This window comes from Portunus trituberculatus, chromosome 42, assembly GCF_017591435.1.
Source record: "Portunus trituberculatus isolate SZX2019 chromosome 42, ASM1759143v1, whole genome shotgun sequence".
Lineage (NCBI taxonomy): Eukaryota > Metazoa > Arthropoda > Malacostraca > Decapoda > Portunidae > Portunus > Portunus trituberculatus.
Window position 1 is genome coordinate 22511712 of NC_059296.1, and position 23194 is coordinate 22534905.

A 23194-nucleotide genomic window follows, 5' to 3' on the forward strand; every position below is an offset into this window, starting at 1 on the left:
TACTTGAATGTCTAAATAGTCAAATGCAAAAGTTCGACTTAATACTCGAAAAAATGCCTAATAGTCGAACGTCCGTCCACATGGCTGTAAACAAAAAAGGCCCCATCCTTCCTGCCCCACGTGCCCCACCGGTCCACCGCACCCAGTTGATCTTTGCTGTCGTAAGAATAACATTGTCCTGCGCATTCATCCTTCCTGCCGCCCCACGCTCCCCACCGGTCCACCGCAGCCATTTGATTCTTTGCTGTCGTAAGAATAACATTGTCCTGCGCTTTCATTTTTTCCTCCGTCCCACGTGCTCCATTGGTCCACCGCAGCCAGTTGATTCTTCGCTGTTGTAAAAATAACATCGTCCTGTGCTTTCATCCTTCCCGCCGCTCCACGCGCCCCACCAGTCCACCGCAGCCAGTTGATCCTTCTGTCGTAAGAATGCAGCCAGTTGATTCTTTGCTGTCGTAAGAATAACATTGTCCTACGCTTTCATTTTTTCCTCCGTCCCACGTGCTCCATTGGTTCACCGCAGCCAGTTGATTCTTCGCTGTTGTAAAAATAACATCGTCCTGTGCTTTCATCCTTCCCGCCGCCCCACGCGCCCCACCAGTCCACTGCAGCCAGTTGATCCTTCTGTCGTAAGAATAACATTGTCCTGCGCTTTCATCCTTCCCGCTGCCCCACGCGCCCCACTGGTCCACTGCAGCCAGTTGATCCTTTGCTGTCGTAAGAATAACATTGTCCTGCGCTTTCATCCTTCCCGCTGCCCCACGTGCCCCACCGGTCCACCACAGCCAATTGATCCTTCGCTGTCGTAAGAATAATATTGTTCTGCACTTTTTCTCCGGAGTTTTTTTTTCATTTATAAGCTTACAATGGCACTGAAGAGGCTTGTTAGTGATGAAAATAAGCCTACAAGAAACAATGTAGTGACAACCATCAAAAGGAAAAAGGAGGTCATTGATAAATACGAGAAAAAAAAAGAAGAACCAATCTTGCAGCTGAGTACTGTATGGCTAAATCTACAGTAGCCACAATACTGAAAAAGACAGAGCTCATTAAAAGAGCTGATGTGGCTATTGGTGTGAAAAGGCAATTTAAGCAACCTGCGGCAGTGGAAGAAATGGAAAAATTTTATTGGATAAACCAAAGGCAGATGGCTGGTGATTCTTTGTTAGAGGGCATAATCTGTGTGAAGGCTAGGCTGCTGCATCGTGATCTTATTTCTTATACTACATTTGACTCCAATGATGATTTTAAAGCAAGTAAAGGGTAGTTTGTGAATTTCAAGAAAAGAACTGAAATTCATTCTGTTGTGACACACGGCAAGACCGCAAGTGCTGACAGAGTTCCCGCTGAGTAATTTGTGCCTGAATATAAGAAATTTGTGGATAAGGAGCTCTTAAGCCCACAACAGATCTTTAATTGTGATGAAACTGGCCTGTTTTGGGAAAAAAAAAGCTACCAAACATGATCTATATAATAACAAAGGAAGAGAAGTGTTTGCCAGGACACAAGCCTATGAAAGACAGGCCAACCCTGCTTCTGTGTGCCAATGCTAGTGGCGACTGCAAAATTAAACTGCTGCTTTTTTCAAAACTTGGGTTTGGCAATGGCTGGAACGAATTACCTGATTTATAGGTATCATTAGTTGAACTTTTTAATACTTGAACGGCAATTTGGAATTAATTAAGTTTGGGTATTGAGTCTCCACTGTATGTATATAGATGTCAACTATGAAAAATATAAAACCTGACTTTACTATATAGTATAACACAACATAGTAACATCATGATATATTCGGCATTATGCTGGGTCGGCGCCGTAGCATAATTTCTTGACGAAAAACAATGGCCTATCATACAGGAGAGTCTTTTATTGTTACGGTATTATGCCAGTGTCATGTTTGGAGCTGTCTGGTTATGCACAACTGTCCGGGAGCGAACTGCACTTGCGCAGAACCCAATGCTTACAAAGAAAGATTTTTTTATAAACAAAATTGTTCACAAGTGATCATGACATCATGCCAGATAATTTACGAGAAAGACTGGCCAAGTTCGTGATGTACTGAGAGAATATCTTACAGCAATAATCATTATAAGCTGACTTCTAATATATAACAAAATAAAAATTTGCAGTTGTTTTTTTTTTCTAGGGTCCTTAAAACAAGTGAACAAACCTATCATTGTGTAATGTAGGTAATTTTGGTCACTACATAAAAGCCATTCAACGATTCTTGACAACACCTACACAGTATAAAGATGTATACACTTTTCTATAAAATATAGCAGTGTATAGATTCATAAAAGGTTTTCTTACTTCACACTTGCTGCTTGTTTGATGATGGTGGAGGCAGTGGAGTGGGCCAACTGCAGGGTTCTGGTGATGAAATTGGCTCCCTAGCTCCTTCATGGCAATAACAATATCAAGCTTTTTCTCTATAGATAAGTTTTTCCTTGGTCTTTTGGCCTTCAGTCCACCAGCACTAGGTGTTGCAGGCTGTTTGGAAGACATCACACTTGTATCATTCGTAATACCCAACAATGTTGTTGTTGTTGTTGTTTGAGGGCTGTGATGATCAGGTTGACCATATATGCCCTGGAAAATTGCCTATGAGGTGATCACAGGCGTGGTAGTTGTCCTGACTTCTTGAGGAAGGCGCAGGTGAGGCGGATGACAGCTGATTGTCTTGAGGGGTGGACTCCCGTCGCCCCTAGTAGGGTGGGCAGGTCAAAGGTGTTCACACCCAGGGCAAGGAGCTGAGTTCTGAGCACGGTGCGGTGTGAGTAGAAGCATGGGCACTCAAGGAAAAAATGTTCGATGGTTTCAGGCACTGTTGGGCACCAGGGGCAGTATGGGTCAGGTGAGATGTGGAGACGATGGAGGTGGACAGTGAGGCGTGTGTGTCCCAAGCGAAGGCGGGTGAGGGCTACATCTAGCTGACGGAAAGTTTTCCTCACCCACGGCTGTGGAGAAAAATCGTTTTTGTAGAGGCCCATAGATGTAGTGCGGAGGTCATGAGCCAGTGAACTGTCCCATAGAGCTCGGCAGGCAGTGGAAATGCGGCGTTTCCTAGTGGAGAGTGACAGCGGGAGGGGGGACAATGTTTACATTATAGAGTGCCATCCTGGCAGCGGTGTCGACAATCACATTTCCTCAGATGTTTGAGTAGGAAGGTACCCATTGAAGGACTATTTCCCAACCCTGCGACTGGAGGGAGAGGAGAAGGCGTTGAATGGAGTACACAAGGGTTATGGAGGTTGAAGGATGGCGGGAGAGAAGGTGTAAGGATGATCTGAAGTCTGTGCGGAGATGAGGTGAACTACAGCCTGTTGGATGGCGAATAGCTCTGCCGTGGTGATGTGTGTGTCACATGGTAGTTTCCAGGTCTTGGTGATGCCAGTGTTGGGGATATATATGGCTGCACCTGTGGATGGGGTGACTGGGCAGTGGGAGCCATCCATGTATACTTTGGTATGGTCTCAGTAGGTGGATTAGTCCAGGGCGATGAATAGTGTGACTGCGAGGGTCCCTGTGGAGGGCTTTGGGGGGAGGTCTGGGATGTGAAGAGCTATGTGGCTGCATAACGTTTGCCAGGGCAGCATTGGAGGTACAGGGCTGGTGGGTTGAGGTAGTAATGAGGATATGTTTAGCAAGGCGAGGGCGTGTAGGGCTCAGATGTTAAGTGGCTGACGGGCCCCAGGGAGCCAGACTGGATTATGGGGGTCCACACCCGAGGTAGAGTAGAGTGCAAGGGGATGAGATGATGGTAGATTCTGGAACTGCAGATACTGGTGGCAAAGGGTTTCTCTCCTGTGATATTGGAGTGGTAGCACACCGCTTTCAGCCCGTAGCGCTGGAATGGGAGAGGTTATCATTGCTCCCATCGCAATCCGTAGGGCTGCATTCTGTATTATGTCTAGTTTAGCCAGAGAAGAGGGGGTAGCTGAACCATATATTCCTGATCCATATGATATTTTAGAAGAGATGGTGGCATGGTAATATTGGAGAAGAAGGTCCCGGTTGGCCCCCCACCGGATCCCTGTGATCCTCTTCATTATATCTAGCTTCTTATTGCAGGAGGAGCGTAGGTATTCTATGTGAGTCAGCCAGGTGAGACGGGGCCCCTCAAGTCTCACGCCGAGGAATTTGTGGGTTCGGGTGTATGGGACAGGTGATCCACATAGAGTAACTGTTGGAGTAGTATGTAGAACTTTGAGTGTGAAGGACATCAAGGAGCTTTTGCTTCTTGTAGTTGTACCTGGGCTTGTGCTTGGGTCGGGGCTTTGCTGATTATTGGGATTTCTTCTGCATACACGAGGAGGTAGGAATGTGATGGAATGGTGAGATCAGACATCAAGATATTGAAAAGCAGGGGGCTGAGAGTTAAGCCTTGAGGGACGCCTCGGTGGAGGGTGCAAGAGGACGACAGGGAGGCACCAACAGCCACACAGTATGTCCTACCAGACAGAGAAGACTGTAGCCAGGACAGAGGAGAGCCAGTGAGTCCTAGTCTGGAAATTTTATAGAGGATGCTGGTGTGTGGGACACAGTCAAATGCTCCCTCTAGTTTGAGGAAGAGGGCTAACATAACCTCCCTTTTCCTATAGGTGTCGCAGATGTGATATTCAAGCTGAGCAATGACATCTATGGTGCCTCGCCCAGGCCTAAACCCACACTGTTCCTCTTTCAGAAGGTGTTGGGCCTCTAGCCACCAGGTGAGGCGAGTGCAGATCAGCCATTCTAGTAGCTTTCCTATGCAGGGTAGAAGGGCGATTGGGCGATAGGAGGATGGCAGAGTGGGATCCTTCCCGGGTTTAGGTATTGGGAGGAGGATGGAAAATTTCCAGCACCTTGAGTAAGTTCCTTGGAACCAGCTGGCATTATAGATGGTAAGCAAGGTTGCCTGAAATGGAGGGGTGAGGTGGAGAAGAAATTCATAAGGTACAGAATCTGGGCTGGCACTCTTCCCTGGTTTTAAGGAAGACAGAACCTGGTGGAGTTCCTGAGGTGTGAAGAGTTGTGCTATGCCAGGGGTGGTGGGTGCCAAGATGGAAGCAGTAACTGTGCTGTGCAGAACTGGGGAAAGGGTTGGCAGCAATCCAATCTTGTTGTGGAATGTTTTGGCAAGGAGGGTTGCTTTTTGCAGATCAGTGGACAGTGGTGCATTCCCATCATGGAGAGGTATGGGTTGACGTTTCTGCACGCCCTCCATGGCATGTAAGAATTTCCAAGTACGTTTAGTGGAAGAGGAGAATGAAAGTGAAGAGCAGTGGGAACTCCATGCCTTCCTCTGGGCCTGGAGGGTGGTCCTGGTGCATATGGCATCAAGGCAGCGGTATTCAGCTCCAAGGAGCTAGGTGGGCCTCCTTCGCCACCTGTTCCAGGCCTGTCTGCGGGCACATATCGCCAGAGCACAGTTGTCGATCCACCATGGTTTACCTGGCCGACGGGAGGAGCGGTGGGTAGAAAGATGAAAAGCTGTACGTCCGGCTTTCACCAGGGTCTCTGTGATGGTGGAGGCAGCTTCCTCCAGTGGAAGTAAGGAGAAATCTGGCAGATTGGACTGAGCCTCGGTGAACCCTGGCCAACCAGAAGGCTGGATCTTCCACCGTGGTAGGCAGCCAGGTTGAGGATCAGAGGGCCCAATGGGGAAGGTGGCATGGATAGGGAGGTGGCCGCTACCCATGTACGGACCTGTAGAAAAGGCAGCAGAAGAGAAGGAGGGGTCCCCGATGAACAAGTCGAGCACCGATGGAGCACCAGTGTGTGGGTGGTAGCATGTAGTTAGGCCTGGCGGGGAGAGGAGTGACAAGTGAGGTGAATCCAGGATGGCCTTGAATAGAGTTCTGCCTGAGGTGTTGGTGAGGTGGAGGGGCAGGTTGGGTTCCCAGCATTGGTGGTGCGCATTGAAGTCGCCCATAAGAATGACAGGTGGAGACATGAGGGAGAGGTAGTGGTTTAATTCTGGAAGTGTTGTCAGTCCCAGAGGACTGTAGCAGATGGCCACCGAGAGCCATCCCCTCGCTGACATCACTCTGGCAGCAGCAATTTCAAGCTGACAGTTGGGCCACTGTTGGAGGTTGAGTGGGACATGGGTAAGAGTGTCCCTGACTGCCAGGAGGACACCTCCCCCACGACCCTATGGTCTGTCTTTTCGGATGATGTTATACCCGGGTATGCGTAAGGAGAGGTGGTGGGTGAGCCACGTCGCACTCAACCCGACCACTGTAGGCAGGATGTTTCTTAGATATTCCTTGTATTCTTGTGTCTAACTGGTGAGAGACCTGGCATTCCAGAGGAGGAGAAAAGGTCCATTATTGGAGGAGTAATGAGAGAAGAGAGGAGAGAGTTGGCCAAACAGTGGCTAGTATCTCAGGAATGGGTGTGCCTCGCTAGTATAACGAGTACGCATCAAGGAGAAGAGTGAATAATCTCTGTAGGATGTCCTGATGTGGTGGTAGTGGTGTATCTTGTCTTGGAAGAGGTTGCTGCACTGGAGTGTTCGGTGGTGGGGGGGCGCACCATGCTATGTTTGGGTACACGAGCACTGCTATCACTATTAGTAGACTGTTGGGTGGCAGGCCGGGTAGGGGCAGGGGTCACTGAGCAGAGGATGGACTTCTGCTTCCACGGTGAGGTGAGTACAGTCTGTAGGGCTTGGCGTATCTGCAGGCGCAGGAGGGGGAGGGCGTGGACGTCTTTGGGCAGGCCGGGACGGAAGAGAAGGTGTTGCTGAGTCAGCTGTCTCCTCTGGGCATGGATGATCCTCTGTAAGGTCCTGTAAGGCACTATACCTGTTGTTGTAAGTCATCTGGGAGTAGAGGAGATCGGGATTGACAAGAGTTGAAGGTCTTGTAGAGAGTGGGGCTGGGTTTGGTTGTCTGGAGACTGACTTTATTTTATGGAATGGAATCTGGCGTAGGCGTGTATTGATGTCATGGAGTGGTACCCTCTCCTCAGCCATCCAAGAGTAGAGTTGTTGGGCCTCTCGGTTGTATAGGCAATGCGGTGACCGAGGGCAATGATGGCCACCACACTAGAAACATGAAAAGGGTTTCTCATAGGTGCCTTCAGGGTTCTGTTATGGGTGGGGGCCACTGCAACAAGAGCAGCGCACTGAGGAACGGCAGGTATTCATGGAATGACCCACCCTTTGGCATGCAGGATAATGTAGGATAGGGAGTAGGTAAGGCTGTGTCCAGTAAACCAGCTGGGCTATGGAAACTTTCTGAGGGAGAGGTCCTGACACCCTGAGGCATAACCACCTACCACTAGCTGAGCGGGGAAGGTGGTGAGGATGAATCTAGCACATCTCTTCTATTTCTGCCCCATCAATGGCCCTAATGCTGCTACGAACGTCCGTGATGTTGGTGTCGTCAGCAAGGGACCCTACCTTGCATTACTGGTGAGTGACGTTCTCTCTGTCAGCACGGCGACTGGTGACCTGCCTCTTACCTAGAGTGAAGGTGTCTTCCTGGAGGGCTGGTACCTTGTGGATGTTGTTCTCCTAAAGTGTCACTACAAGAGCAGACCCATTGCCTAAGCAGCGAGTTTCCCCCTCAATGATATATTTGGCCAAACCTGAGGAGTGGAGTGCGTGGGAGACAGTGAGGGTTGGAGAAGACACGAGCCCCGTTGGCGGCCCGGATGAGGAAGGAGGCTTTTACACAGGTGTCCTGGGGTTGGTGTTTTGAGGGGGCAGTGCGCTGGACTTTGCAGGTGTCTTGTAAGGACGAAGGGGCGAGACATTTACTACCAGACAGAGGAGTGAAGGAGGTCATGTCGGCGTCCATGTTGACCTCAGCCGGCATGGAGGCGTCTGCAGTCGCCTCCAAACTCTCTACTTCTTTATCCTACATTATCTTGAGAGAGAGAGAGAGAGAGAGAGTGTAGCTGTCTCACACTGGGACACAAAGGAAGGCAGAGCAGCTCAAGTATCGGGCGAACTGGCGAGCTGTTGCCTTGTACAGGAGAGCGGGGAAGAGGTGTGGTCGGTGCGGTCACACACCATATCCAACAATAAATGTGAATTTTTAGCAAAACACTAACACTAATGTTTGAACACAATTGAAAGACTGATCTTGATCTTGATCTTGATGATACAGGTGGCTTGTGATTGCTATCCAGCTCTCAGACAAAAGGTTACTAAAAACAACAGTGCATAATTATATGCGGCCAAAGAAATTAAAATAAAATCTTTGGATGAAAGAACCAGTTGTAGTGAATGAAGGAAGAAACTGATTCCATCCAGCACCATTGCAAAGGTTATGCTTGAACTTCGAACCTTGGATCGGCAGCTTCTGTAGAGGAAAAAAAAAGACAAGCAGAAAAAAAGAGCAGTATCCTGTTCACTTATTATCCCTACCTATAACAATAATGAGTTTTCATGGTTGGTGGCCCCAGCATGGGTGGTGATGTGATCACAGTGCATTTGGTTTGTTTGCATTTTGGTGATTGCTTGAAAATTGGATAAAAGAGCTGGGACAATGGAAAACAAGCGAGTGGACATAATTCATAATGATTGGAAAATTGAAATTTTGAATACTGAGGCATCAAATAACAAAGGAAATCTATATTAAGATATGATACCCATTATAGCAGGCAATAGAGGAGCAGAAATATAAATGTTGTGGTGAAAGCAACACACAAGGTAAAGGGGATCACAGGAAGAAGTGGTGGTGGCTTCTTCTTCTTGTGACCCCATTTAGCTTGTGTGTTGCTTTCACCACAATATGGGGTGCCTCGCGATATCGGATCTCACAGTAACAAATTTTGCACAGTAACAGGCTGGTCAGATACTATCCAATATTTTTTGGACTGTAATGGTAGTTTTTTTTTTTTTTTTTTTTTTTTTCTCCATGGATTCATATTTCCCACATGGCCATGCAGATGAATACATATATGACACGATAAACAAGCCAAAAAAGACCTGTATTTATTTACTCCTGCATGCTAGATACCATTGTAATTAATTTTGTTGGTCTATAATTTAAAAAAACTTGTAGTAAGGTGGAGAGCAGTGACTGCTTGCCTGTGGTGGTCACTGGAGTGACATGGTGATTTGTGGTTCTGGGCTGGTTGGACCTGCGGTTTGTTGAAGTGAATCGCTAGATACATATTTCTGTTTGAATGTCATTGGGCAAGTGAGAATAATGACACTATCACACTGAGAGAGAGAGAGAGAGAGAGAGAGAGAGAGAGAGCAAGTGGGGGAGAAGTTCAGAGAATAGGCATATTAGTGTTTTGGGAGTGCAGCTAGAAGAGTAAAACCCAGTCCACTTTAAACTAAATTACCATCAGTTAAAGGAAGAAAGAAAATTGTAGACTTCTAAAGACCAGTCAATGAAGACAAAAATCAAATGATTGGGGAGTCTTTGTTGTTTTTTTGTTATCTGCACTTCATCAACTCAGCTCTCTCTCTCTCTCTCTCTCTCTCTCTCTCTCTCTACTTCTTCCTAGAAGTACTTGTTCACGTTGCATATTATTGTCGTAGATTAGCTGTGAGGGTGGCCATATGGCGAGGTTGCAGCAAAACAATTGTCCATAGTGGAACTATATAATGTAAGGTATGTGTAGAGGTATCAGTACTCTGCATTTAGTCACACTTCCTTGCACAATTGCCACATTTAGGATGGGGGAAAACATTTTTTCATAGAGAAAATGCCTTGATTTTTACCCCAACAGTGATGTAAAACAGAAGTTAAAAGGATTTCAGAAGTAATTTCAGAAACTCACCAATTTATATTGAAATAGAGGGAGAGAAAGAAAACAAAAAGGGAGGTTAGGAGGGGAAGCTACATCCCTAATGCTTGGTAAGACAAATTTTTATAACTGTATACTTCTTGAATAATAATTAACTCTTATATTTCAGCATTCAGCATTGAATAAGGTAGTTCAAGTGTTCAGAATATTTTTTTTCACATTATTGTAAGAATAAATTATCAAAAATGGAAAAAAAATGTTGGGTGAGAGGGTTAAGGATCTCGCAGACAAACTGCTCTCATTAACGGACAATTCCCAGTAAGGGACACCTCTCGCCCCTAAAGTGTTTGTTATTGTGAGGCACCACTGTATTTCTGTTTCAGTCCCTTTATTACCAGCTATAATGGATATTATATCTTTGTATTTATATGCAATCATGTCATGAGGATCACCTTGACTCCATGGCAGTGAGTGATAGTTCAGAGATGCTCAGTTGTTCCTTCTCACAGTCCTCACTCCTTAGGCTGGAGCTAACCCACACTGTGTGAGTGGATTGTTCTCTGCGTTTCCACCTTGTTTTCTATACTATGGCATCCAAGCATGGCATAGTAAGAGTTGCAAAATGTAAATGTATATAGGAGACAGTAAGACCTCCTTGGGAGATGGCTTTACCTGCAACCTCATTGCCATGGCAACAGTGTCTCCATATGTGTTCGGGGATACCATTTTTTTGGCCGAAAGTTGCTTCGCTTATTGTTAAGTTTCTTGGATCTCAGCCCAGTGCATTTCCTACCAGAAGCACCGTGGGTGCACAAGATGTCCTTGAATTGAGTTAACCCATGTTAAATTAAATAAATTGTGCTATTTAATCACATATCCTTAAATACCAAGTTGTGTTAAATTGAAATCGTGCTTTTCAAATTCGTGTTAATCAAGAGTTGACTGTATATAAAATGACACTGTAGAGATATTTAATAGTGGACTAATGTCTGAAAAGGGAACATGTCTAGTGCTGCCACTTGATGACAACCATTAATTCTGAAAACTCCCCATTGAATCAACTCGCCAGCTCAGATATTGGAAGTACATTGATGTATTTTAAGTGCAGCACAACAACAACTGAGATTTAGGTATTCAGCATAATGGAACCAGCCTTCACACAGTCACCATGATTAGAGAAGATTTTTTTCTCATCTCCATAGGCATAAAGATAGTTTTGATTGGTTTTCCTACAGGAGTAAGTGTGTGGATATTATTTCTTGGTTATCATAGGTGGGCATTATTTTAATATTATATCATGATAAAGGTATCAGGATATCAATTATGCAGTAATATTTTTTTTCCTGCATTATCAATTCATTGGTATTGCTAATACTTTTGGTTCTAAACTATCAATTATTTGGAACATCAGCAGGATGAAATTTTAATCAAAGTTTGAAAATCAGATGTAGTTATCTGATTAAAAACCATATTTTCATTAGTGAAAAGGTAGGATAAGCATTGAATTATAATTTTTCTGAGATTTTTTTTTTTTTTTTTAGATAAAGATAAAAAGAAAGATTTTGATCTATCACAATTTTTTTTGTAATATCGGTATCATTATCATTAGTGCTGTAATTTACATTTATCAGTTTATCATTTATTGGTTATCAGAAAATAAATTTTTATCATTCATCAGATATCACCCATAAGGTTATTGCTATCAATTTTTTTTGTTATTATGGTAGATATTTTCATTATTGTGTCCAGCTATGTATTGGCTATGTCAGCTTGGTATATAAATAATGAAAACAATCTGTTATTTTTAATTAAAATAGTATCTCTTTCTTTGTGATATATATATATATATATATATATATATATATATATATATATATATATATATATATATATATATATATATATTGTCTCACTCCCACAGCAATGGTATGCAGCACAAGTCACGATGCTTTGCTCATGGTTAAGTGAAAGACTAGATCACAACCTGCACCCTTATCAGTGTACCTGTTTAGCCCACATTGTTAAGGTAAGTCTACTTTTCAAGGGAGGAGGATGTAGCAGACAGTGAGTACATTTTTCATTCATTGTAAATGTTCCCTTTACATTTATTATGCATCTTTCACTACCCATTGTTATGCTGAATGATATAAATTGCACATAAAATTTTTTGTTTGAGTTTTGCATTACTGTTTTATTAAGTAGAAAAGAAATACTGCAAAGTATTGATGAAGAGTCATTACTGTGATTATAAGTGTAACTGAACATGCATTAATCAAAGAATAACATTCCCCATTTAGTCTGATGACATTAGTTAAATAGTCATAAAGTTAAATCAAAGTATAACATTCCCGATTTAGTCTGTTATAATAGTCTCCAAACATTTGCCTTGGAAAAAGTATCTTTGTTTTGGGAAAATAGAATTGTTATGTAATTTTATTTCATCGCTACTTCTGAAACTGATATGTAATTAGATTTCATTGCTACTTCTGAATCTGAAAAATACATATCAAAAGAATGCCAGATGTTTTTTTCAACTTGCTATGCATTTACAGTATATTTTCTTGTTCTTTTGCCTTCTCTCCTATCTTTCTGTTCTTTGTATTTTGGCTATATTTTGCTTTTTTATACCAGATTTCTTTACAAAGTACTTTTGTTTTGTAGATGTAGATAGGTATCAAGTTGAATGGGACTAGCTTGGATTGATGCTTACATAGGAGGTATTTAAGAAGAAAACTATGAGGTTTACCTAAAGCCTCAATTTATCTGTTTGGCCTTCACCTTTCACTTGCTGTCAGCATGAGTCAACCTGAGGTTCCGTTTATCTGCTTTTTTTCAGCTCATTTTCTCAGATTTCACAGCGTATGGGCTAGGTCATGAACAAACTGGGATTCAGGCCTACGTAGTGGTGAGTCAGCGAGTGGAAGCAGAGTACCAACGGCTTGTACGAAGTGGCAAACTCAAGGAATAAGTCATCCCTTCCCATCTACAAAAAAAAAAAAAAAAAAAAAAAAAAGTCACTGTTGTTGTCTTAAGCTTAATGATAACCTATGGCAGGAAATGTTCTAAGTGTCAATATCTGAGTCTATAACTAAAATCTTGGTTGAAACATAAGATTAGGTTAGAAATTCTAAAAGAGAAGAGGTAAAAAAAATAGATATTTTAGATTTGACTATCACTGTTCAGTAAAACAGTTAATATTTATAACACAAAAATTACCTCAGACTACTGACAGTTGATTTAACATCTATGTGTCTATAGGCCTGCTATTGGCCCCATGTAGATTCTTAGACTGGAATGGAAAAGGTGGATGCTGACAGCATACTTTTCATGTATAATCAGATTCTTTAGAAAGTTTGATATATTATAGTTTTCTTCTTAATCACACACCATAGTATTTTATTTTGGGCTCTTATTTTGACTTTCATTATTTGCTGTTGAAATATTTTGTTTTCTTAACTCTGATAGCAATTTACCCAAGTGTTATGTTTTGTTTTTGCTGGATTTAAAAAAAAAAAATTACTTGTGTAGATAAAAACTATTCATGATTGCTGCTCAATAATCATAAAAAGTAAAACAATCTGTGTTTCACTGCAGAGAATCAGTTACAGTGGTGCACCAAGTTTCATAGTATCTTTATTCACAAATCACTGTTTTATGGCAACTCACATATTCTACAATTAGACATGAAAATAACATACTTGCTTACGAAGGTAATGCTGTTGCTGTATTCCCCTGTATTCTTTATTTTCATCTCTCATCCAAATTTTTTTATTTGGTGATAAGAACAGAATTAATTATCATTAGCTGCAGATAGAAGTGTGCTTTTGTTTCAGTCAGTGCTTGATAATGATTAACCATATGGCCAGCTTGGTTTCTGATATTCAAAACAACTTGAATTTATATGAGTCACGGTATGCAAGAGGTATAATTGCGTGTAAAGCTTATCACTGATTACTACTATGAAAACGGTCAAAATGTGTTACTATTGTGTATCAAATGAAAGGTCTGAAATAGTGCTATCATACCATGTGGTTTTTAATATTTTTTTTCTTTTTTTTTTTTTTTAGGGCTGCAAATTTTACTCACCCCCAACTTTGCAATTTTATAGAGTGTATGATATAAGAGATATCATGTTAAAAAATTATGTGTTAAGGTTCACTTTCATCTGTTGTATTAGTTGAGATATTTAAGTTCATTATCAGGAACAATACCTTAATGTTCCTGACAATGCCCTTAGCAGATTTACAACCCAATAAATCCCCATCCAACCCAATAATAAGAGTTGACTGGGGATGTATTCCTGATCCTTCCACCCATGAACAAGGTTGGTGGTCACAGTGGTGATGGAATATACTGTGACTCTTGATGACAGGCACTGTCTAGAAGTAGTCTTTCCTCTTTTGCTGGGGCTGAGCATGCCAGATATCCATATCAGCATTGAGTTGAGGCACCACAGCAACAGGGGAATCAACATGTTCATTACTGGATGAGACATATTTTTATAAACAATGAAAACTGCTGAGAATCAGGACAGTAGCGTGCATGGTAAAGGCAAAGGCTTTATGGTGATACATCACACGTAGTGGGAGAATGACAACAATAACACACCACACCAGGCTGTGATTGACCAAGCATTCATGTGAGTATGGCTAAATGTTCTGTGTTAATTGGGTCAGGCACATGCCAACACATGCAATGCTTGTCCCTCTTGCATACAGGAGAGAGAGTTAGTCTGATCAACACTACGACCCAAATCAGGTCACTTTAGGCCTTAGTTTAACCATCAAGTTCATCGGATTTCCTCTGCCTGACCCTTCCACATGATAATCACACCCTTAAACAAATTCTCACCCTTAATTCAAAACCTCAAGATTTGAGGGTTATCTCCTCTCTTGCACACTGTGCCTCACATAGTGAGACTACAATTAAACCATACCAAATTGTTGTTGAGTTTTATTAGATAAGATATTATACTATACTTTTTATTGACATTGTTGCTAGTCAGCCAGCAGAAATGCTACAGTAGGTAGTATACCAAAGGCCATAGCATAAATGCCTTGTTTCTTAAACAGCAAACCTATTTACCTTCACTAACCAAGCCAACTTCATGTTTCACTCACTAGAGCTATCTCTAATTTCTCCTTGGTGTGGCATGAAACTGTTCTTGACCCTTATAGTGTTGTCATTTGTCAGAGTTAGGGTAACTCAGATTGGTCTTCCCTCAATTAGGGGTTACTGCATGTTTCATATATATATATATATATATATATATATATATATATATATATATATATATATATATATATATATATATATATATATATATATATATATATATATATATATATATATATATATATATATATATATATATATATATATATATATATATATATATATATATATATATATATATATATATATATATATATATATATATATATATATATATATATATATATATATATATATATATATATATATATATATATATATATATATATATATATATATATATATATATATATATATACAGTAACCCATTCATGAGTTGGACCAATGGAGGGGAAAGCCAATCCAAGTTATCCAAAAATTTGAGTTATCCAAGGGATTTTGCTCATCTGTTCCTATTAACAGTTGATATGATCTGTGTAATTTATTATGCAAATAGATATTACATACATGGTGCGTTCACACACACACACACACACGGAAATAAAGCAAATGCAGGACATCATGGTTACTAAGGAAGATGTAAGGAAAATTATAAGCAATCTGAATATTAATAAATCAATGGGGCCTGATGGCATATCTGGGAGGTTGCTAAATGAATGTAAGGATCAATTGTTGAACCCCGTATTTGATATTGTGGAAACCTCCATACGAACAGGACTAGTCCCGAAAGAGTGGAAAAGAGCTGACATTGTGCCTATATATAAGAATGGTAGTAGAATGGAACCGCTAAATTATAGACCAGTATCGTTGACTAGTATATTGTGCAAGGTATGTGAAGAAGTAATTAAAGCTAAGTGGAGTGAGTATCTAGAAAGTGAAAACATTCTGAGTGAAAGACAGTTTGGTTTCAGAAAAGGAAGATCGTGTGTATCCAATTTATTATGTTTTTATTCAAGAGTGACTGACATACTACAACATAGAGAGGGATGGGTGGATGCTATCTACCTGGACTTGAGAAAGGCCTTTGATAAAGTACCACACAATAGACTGATGTGGAAACTAAAGATGATTGGAGGAGTAAATGATAAACTAGCAAAATGGATGGAAAATTACTTAATGGGAAGAGAAATGAGAACAGTGGTGAGAGGAAGGAAGTCCGAGTGGAAGAAGGTAACCAGTGGAGTTCCACAAGGGTCAGTGCTGGGTCCCATCATGTTTTTGATTTATGTTAATGATATGCCAGTAGGAATTGACAGTTATATGAACATGTTTGCGGATGATACTAAAATTATGAGGAGAGTAAAGAATGTGGAAGATTGTAACAAGTTACAGGAAGATCTTGATAAAATATATGAGTGGAGTAAGGAGTGGCAGATGGAATTTAATATAGACAAGACCCATGTTATGAAAATGGGAAGAAGTAGATACAGACCAAACAGGGATTACAGGCTGGGTGATGAGAAAATTAAAGAGACCAATGAGGAGAAAGACTTAGGAGTAACCGTGCAAAACACCTTGTCACCGGAGAAACACATTAACAAGATTTTTTGGAAAACATACAACATGCTTCAAAATATTGGCCTTGCATTCCACTACCTAGATGAAGGAATGATGAAGAAGATATTATGTACCTTAATAAGACCCCAGTTAGAATATGCAGCATGTGTCTGGTCACTGCATATGAAGAAAAATGTGAAGAAGGTGGAAAGGGTACAGAGGCTGGCAACAAGGATGGTACCAGGACTCAGGAGTTAGACTATGAGGAAAGACTGAGGAAGCTGGGGCTGACCACATTAGAAGAGAGAAGAACAAGAGGAGACATGATAACTATGTATAAATTGGTGAACAAGATTGACATACTGGATAGAGAGTTGATAAAGGTGACCACAAGTAATCATCTCTGAGGACATGGAAAAAGCTAATAAAGGACATCTGTCTAAATGACGTGAGAAAATACAGTTTCCCGCATCGTAGCATTGATAAGTGGAATAAACTGAGCAGTGATGTCGTTGACGCGGTGTGTGTCAATGAGATGAAAGAGAGATATGACAGGAATGGACAAGGAGACAGGACACAGAGAGCTTAGCTCGGGCCCTGTAATACACAAATAGGTAAATAGGTAAATACACACACACACATAAGGAATTGGAGAGACTACAAAAAATGGCTACAAGAATTATTCCAGAATTTGAAGGGATGACATATGAGGAGAGACTAAATTAATATCAAATAGCCAATTTGGTTTTAGAAAAAGACGGTCTTGTGTAACTAATTTATTGAGTTTCTATTCTAGAATAGTTGATAGAGTACAAGAGAGAGAGGGATGGGTTAACTATTTATTTGGATTTAAAAAGGCGTTTGATAAAGTGCCACATGCAAGATTACTATGGAAGTTAGAGAAGAAGGGTGGCTTAAAAGGAAGCACATTGAGATGGATAGAAAACACACACACAAGAAGAAGAACCATCATTGCTTGTCCTAGTATTAGCAAAGAAGACAGCCCTCTGCCACCACATAATACCTTAGTCCAATGGGAAGAAGTAATCATGTAACATAAATGTTGGAAATGTAGGAAAAGGACGGGATAAGATACAAAGACTACAAAAAAAAAAGAGATTATGCAAGAGCAGATTTTGAAAAGTTTTTTGCTGATATTGAATGGAGGAACATTATGAATGGAAGGACAATACAGTGGAAATATGAAATATTCCTAAAGAAATAAAACGAAGGAGTGAAGAAATACATACCTATCTATAGAGTAAAGAAAAGTATACATGCTTGGTACAATGCCAGATGTATAGAATCTAAAAAGGAAAAAGATAAAGCTTGAAAGAAGCTCAAAAAGAAGAGAAATGAAAACAACTGACAGCAGTATAAGGATGTGAGAAATGAATATATTAGAGTAAGGAGAGAGGAAAAAAGAAACTTTGAGAAAGATGTGGTGAAAAAAGCGAAGTAGAACCCAAGCTTTTCTACAAATTTATAAATGTTAAGATGAAGAATAAGGAAACAATAGAAAAAATAATTATAGGAGGAAAGACATACCAAAGAGCAAAGGAAATGAGTGAAATGATAAATGAGAGTTTCAAAACTGTGTTCGCTGAAGATGAGTAATTACAGAACCAAATAAGACATTGTGTTGCTGTGGATCGTAGAAAATTGTAATGCACAAAGAAGATATTGGAAGACTACTAGATAATTTGGATGTCAGAAAAGCATTAGGGCCTGATGGTGTATCAGGTTGGGCACTAAAGGAATGTAAAGAACAGCTGTTACATCCAATTTGGGAAATGGTTACAAGATCATTAAAAGATGGGAGTGTACCTTTAGAATGGAAGAGATCCTACATAATTCCAATATTCAAAAGAGTAAAGTCAACTCAACCGTTAAATTACGGACTGGTGTTACTTACAAGTGTTGTGGGGAAGATATGTGAAATTGTTATAAAAGAAAAATGGGTTAAATATCTGAAAGAAGAACAGGTTATATTGAACAGACAATTTGGGTTCAAGACAGGAAGGTCATGTGTGTCGAACTTATTAAGTTCCTACTCAAGAGTTAAGAAAGACTGGAGAGCAGAGATAGATGGGTGGACATGGTATACCTGGACATTATAAAGGCTTTTTATAAAGTCCCACATGGCAGACTACTATGGAAGTTAGAGAGCATAGGAGGATTGAGAGGAACTTTGTTAGATTGGATAAGGGTGGATTCTATCCAAGTAAGGAGTGAGTGCCCTCTGCCTCTCATAGCTCAGTCCCCTTCTGTTGCTGCTCTCTTTGCCTCCCTTTCTGTCTTTTTTTGGGCAGCCAAGGTTTTTTCCCTCAGGGATACCAGTGTCCCTACCCAAGACTGACCAAGCTGGTTGGGGTGGGCTTTGCAACCCCTCCCTGTAAAAAAAAAGTCTACAGCTGCTACCAGAGTTAGAGCTAAAGGTTGGATCCCTGTTTCCTGAGAGGGACGGGAGGATCCCCCTGCCCTATTTTCATCTTTGGGGTTGCTGGTGGGAATGCAGATGTGGCGCCTGCCCATCGGACCATTCCTGGGGTAAACCTTTGGAAGGCTCTATGTGTGGCCTCCTGGAATGTCCTGAGCCTCTCAGAGGATCAACGGTTGCCTCATCTATTGGATGAGCTCAGTAGGCTGAGGGTGGATATGGTGAGACACTGAGACAAGGAGGCCTGGCAGTAGCAAGACCAGTAGCAAGGGTTTTACTTACTATTGGTCCAGTATGAGCAAAGGCCACCATGTAAAGGGGGTAGCCATAGGCATCACCAGCAGACTGCAGCCATCTGTTGTAGAGGTTACTGTGGTTGTTACTTACTTACTTACTTGTTACTTGAGGTGTTTGTTCAAGGCTCCACTCCACTACGAGGCAGCGCTCAGCAGAGCCTCCCTCAAAAGCAACTAGCATGTATAATTGTCTCTGATTTCCATGCCGTTAACCCCTTCGCACCAGATGTTAAAAAAGCCCGCCTGTATGATATACGGGTGGTAGTGCCGCGCGCCTGAGCACGGGAAACTCGTGCAAGCTTGTCATACACAATTGTCGTCTTTGTGTATTATGCTGCTATTTTTTAGTCACTATACCGCCTTCGAAGAGGAAAGTAGACGCTTCTCTCTTCGGAGAAAAAGAGAGAGAGAGAGAGAGTGTGTGACATTTGCTAATATTTTAGACACAAGCGGGACGCATATAGCTTATCTTTCGAGAGGAAGAGGGGAGGAGGGAAGGAGAGGGAAGAAGGAGAGAGAGAGAGAGAGAGAGAGAGAGAGAGAGAGAGAGAGAGAGAGAGAGATTAGAAGATTTGTTGTTTTTGTATTTGTGTGTATTTACCTAATTGTATTTACCTAATTGTAACATACGGGAAAAGAGCTATGCTCGTGTTGTCCCGTCTCCATATCTATTAATGTCCAGCTTTTTCTTAAAATCATGAATATTCCTTGCGTTGACCACTTCCACGTCTAAACTATTCCATGCTTCCACCCTTCTATGAGGGAAGCTATATTTTTTCACATCTCTCCTATAAGTGGCCATTTTAGTTTTTTCCCATGCCCTCTCGACATTCTTTCATTCCACATACACAGATCTTCCCTATCCATTTTTCCATGCCAATCATCACTCTGTATATTGCTATCAGGTCTCCCCTTTCTCTTCTGTTTTCCAGGGTCGGAAGTTGCATTCTTTTCAGTCTGTCTTCATAAGTCAAATCTCTTAAGTCAGGCACCATTTTTGTTGCAGCCCTCTGTACTTTCTCTAGTTTCCTTATGTGTTTCTTTAAGTTCGAGCCCACTGTATTGTTGCATATTCAAGCCTCGGTCTTATCATTGCAGTAATTATTTTCTTCATCATTTCTTCATCTAAATATACGAACGCCACTCTTATGTTCCTCAATAAGTTCAATACTTCTCCAATTATTTTGTTTATATGTCTCTCTGGCGATAGGTCATTGGTAATTGTCACCCCAAGGTCTTTTTCTTCATGACTGGTTTTATGTCTTCATTTCCTATCTTGTACATACTCCTGATTCTTCTTTCACTCTTGCCAAACTCTATTTTCTTGCATTTTGTCGTGTTGAACTCCATTTGCCATGTACAGCTCCATTTCCATATTCTGTCCAAGTCTTCCTGGAGTAGTTCGCAATCTTTGTCACATCTCACTTTTCTTAACAATTTTGCATCGTCTGCAAATAGGCTCACATAACTGGACACCCCATCCACCATGTCATTTATGTAGACCGCGAACATTACTGGTGCCAACACTGATCCCTGTGGAACTCCACTCTCCACCAAGCCCCATTCTGATGGTCTGTCCTTAATTATTGTTCTCATTTCTCTTCCTACCAAAAAGTCTTCCATCCATTTTAGTAAACTGCCATGCACTCCTCCTACCATTTCAAGTTTCCAGATCAGTCTCCGGTGTGGTACCTTATCAAAGGCCTTCTTTAAATCCAGATATATTCCATCAGCCCAACCATCTCTTTCCTGTATTACATCTATCACCCTCGAATAGTAACATATCAGGTTTGTCGTGCATGAACGCCCTTTTCTAAAACCAAATTGACACTCACAAAGTATGTCATTTTTCTCCAAGAAGTCTGTCCATCTATTCTTCACCACCCTCTCACACATCTTAGCTACCACACTTGTAAGTGACACTGGTCTATAGTTCAATGGGTCTCTCTTGTTACCTGTGTGTGTGTGTGTTTTCACAAATGTTACAAGGCGGGATGCATGTAACTTATCTTTTGAGAGGGAGAGGGGAAGGGAGGGAAGGAGATGGGGAGGGAGGAGAGAGAGAGAGAGAGAGAGAGAGAGAGAGAGAGAGAGAGAGAGAGAGAGAGAGAGAGAGAGAGAGAGAGAGAGAGAGAGAGAGAGAGAACAGTCTATGCCATTGGGTAATTTTAGACACAAGGCAGGATGCATGTAGCTTATCTTTAGTGATTGATGGAGACAAGGATGGTGGGAGGAGCACTAGGATTTCAAGGACAGCATACGACGTGTGTAGTTGGTATCCAACACACTATATGGGACAACTGAACTGAAGAAAGCTCAGAAAAGAAATATGACGTCTACGTAGGCGTCACCATATTTGCAACTGGGGTTTCATGACGCCCACATAGGCGTCACCGTAGTGAAGGGGTTAATATCATAAACTTCCTTGAACAAATATGTCTAATTTTTTTTTGAAGATATCGATCCTGGCACAACCTTTGATAACGCCCGGCAGTTTATTGTAAATCCTTGGTGCGCATCTTGCAAATGCTCGACATCCCATGTCAAGGTTATATCTTGGCTCATGTAGTCTGTATGGGTCTGCATCATGTCTCAGCTCCATCGTAGTGTCATGGTGGAATGTTTCCAGTAAGTTCCTCAAGTACTCAGGTTTTCCAGACTGTAATGCCTGATGAGTCATAACACTAATCTTGTAATCAATTCGTGCTTTAATTGGCAGCCAATGCAGATCTATCAATACAGGTGTTATCCTCTCACGAGGAGAGACGCCTGTAATCAGTCTGGCAACTCTGTTCATGACAAGCTGTAAGTCTTTTAAGAGATACTTAGGCAGTCCATAATACAGAGAATTGCAGTAATCCAGTTTGCTTATCACATGATTATGAACCAGCATCTTCGTAATTTTCTCATCCAAGTATTTTCTGACAAAACCTATATTTTTCAGATGGTATCTGGCTGTCTTAACCACATGCCGTATTTGATCTTTCATAGATAAATGACAGTCCAATAATACTCCCAGATCCTTCACTGTATCACGAACACCCAAACTGTTACCATCAATATATAATGTGGACATATCAGTCCTCTTTATGTCCTTATTCTTACCCACTATCAAACATTCAGTCTTGTTTTGATTAAGTTTCAACTGCTTGGATTCCATCCATCTACCAACATCATCCATAATAAGTTTTATCTTTCCTTCAACATTATCTACATTGTTCAAGGTCATGTAAAACTGTGTGTCATCAGCAAACATTTTGAAGTCAATGTCATGTTTTCTTAGTATGTGTGATAGTTCAGTAGTATATATACAAAACAGAATAGGACCTAAAACACTGCCTTGGGGTACTCCTCTTTCTAAAATCTTCTTGTCTGAGAAAGATTTACCAACTTGAACACAGTATTGCCTGTTTGCAACATAACTTTCTAAATATATTAGTGCATCTCCATCAATACCGACAGACCTGCAATCTAAAAGGAGCAATCTGTGAACAACTGTGTCAAATGCTGCACTTAAGTCCAGTAAAATTAGCAAACCACATTTTCCTTCATCCATCAGGATTATCAGATCATTGATAACTGAGCATATAATTGATGAGCATATAATGCAACTAAGGCTTCATGTCTGTTATTGTAGTATACACTCCTACTGCGATGTGTGAAACAGAAAGACGACGCCGTTTTATGCCAAACTCAACTCTGTACTGGACCAGCATCCCTGTCGTGATGCACTTATTGTCTTGTGTGACTTGAATGCTGTCACTGGCACTGAGAGAGCTATGTGTTGGTCCCCATGATTCTGATACCAGGAACAACAGCTCTTTCATTCTGAATCTTGCAAGATCCAGAAGGTTGAGAATTGCAGGTTCTTGGTATCAGAGACCAGCACTGCACCGTTAGATTTGGTATAGCAATGTTGGAGGGCTAGTGAAGGAGATTGACCATATCCTTGTTAGTACTTGTTGGAAGATCCTCCAGAACTGCAGGGTTTTTTGGAGTGCCAAGTTCTTTGAGACTGATCATAAACTTGTTGTTGCTACAATCAAGCTTCATGTCAAGTCCAGAAAGCCTCTAAGATGTTACCACACTG

At 41.3% G+C, this 23194-nt stretch overlaps 1 protein-coding gene across 19 annotated transcripts in view; it reads left to right on the top strand.

Annotated features, from left to right (window-relative positions):
• Positions 1-23194, top strand: part of LOC123517573 (calcium-dependent secretion activator-like) — a 1686808-nt gene that overhangs the window by 1380918 nt on the left and 282696 nt on the right. For 18 of the 19 annotated variants that reach the window (XM_045277817.1, XM_045277814.1, XM_045277824.1 and 15 more), the window contains one exon: positions 11618-11722. In XM_045277817.1, coding sequence (XP_045133752.1) covers positions 11618-11722 — 105 coding nt within the window. Of the gene's footprint in view, positions 1-11617; positions 11723-12532; positions 14641-23194 lie in introns of those variants that run through there. The other variant, XM_045277832.1, reaches the window with a different exon arrangement.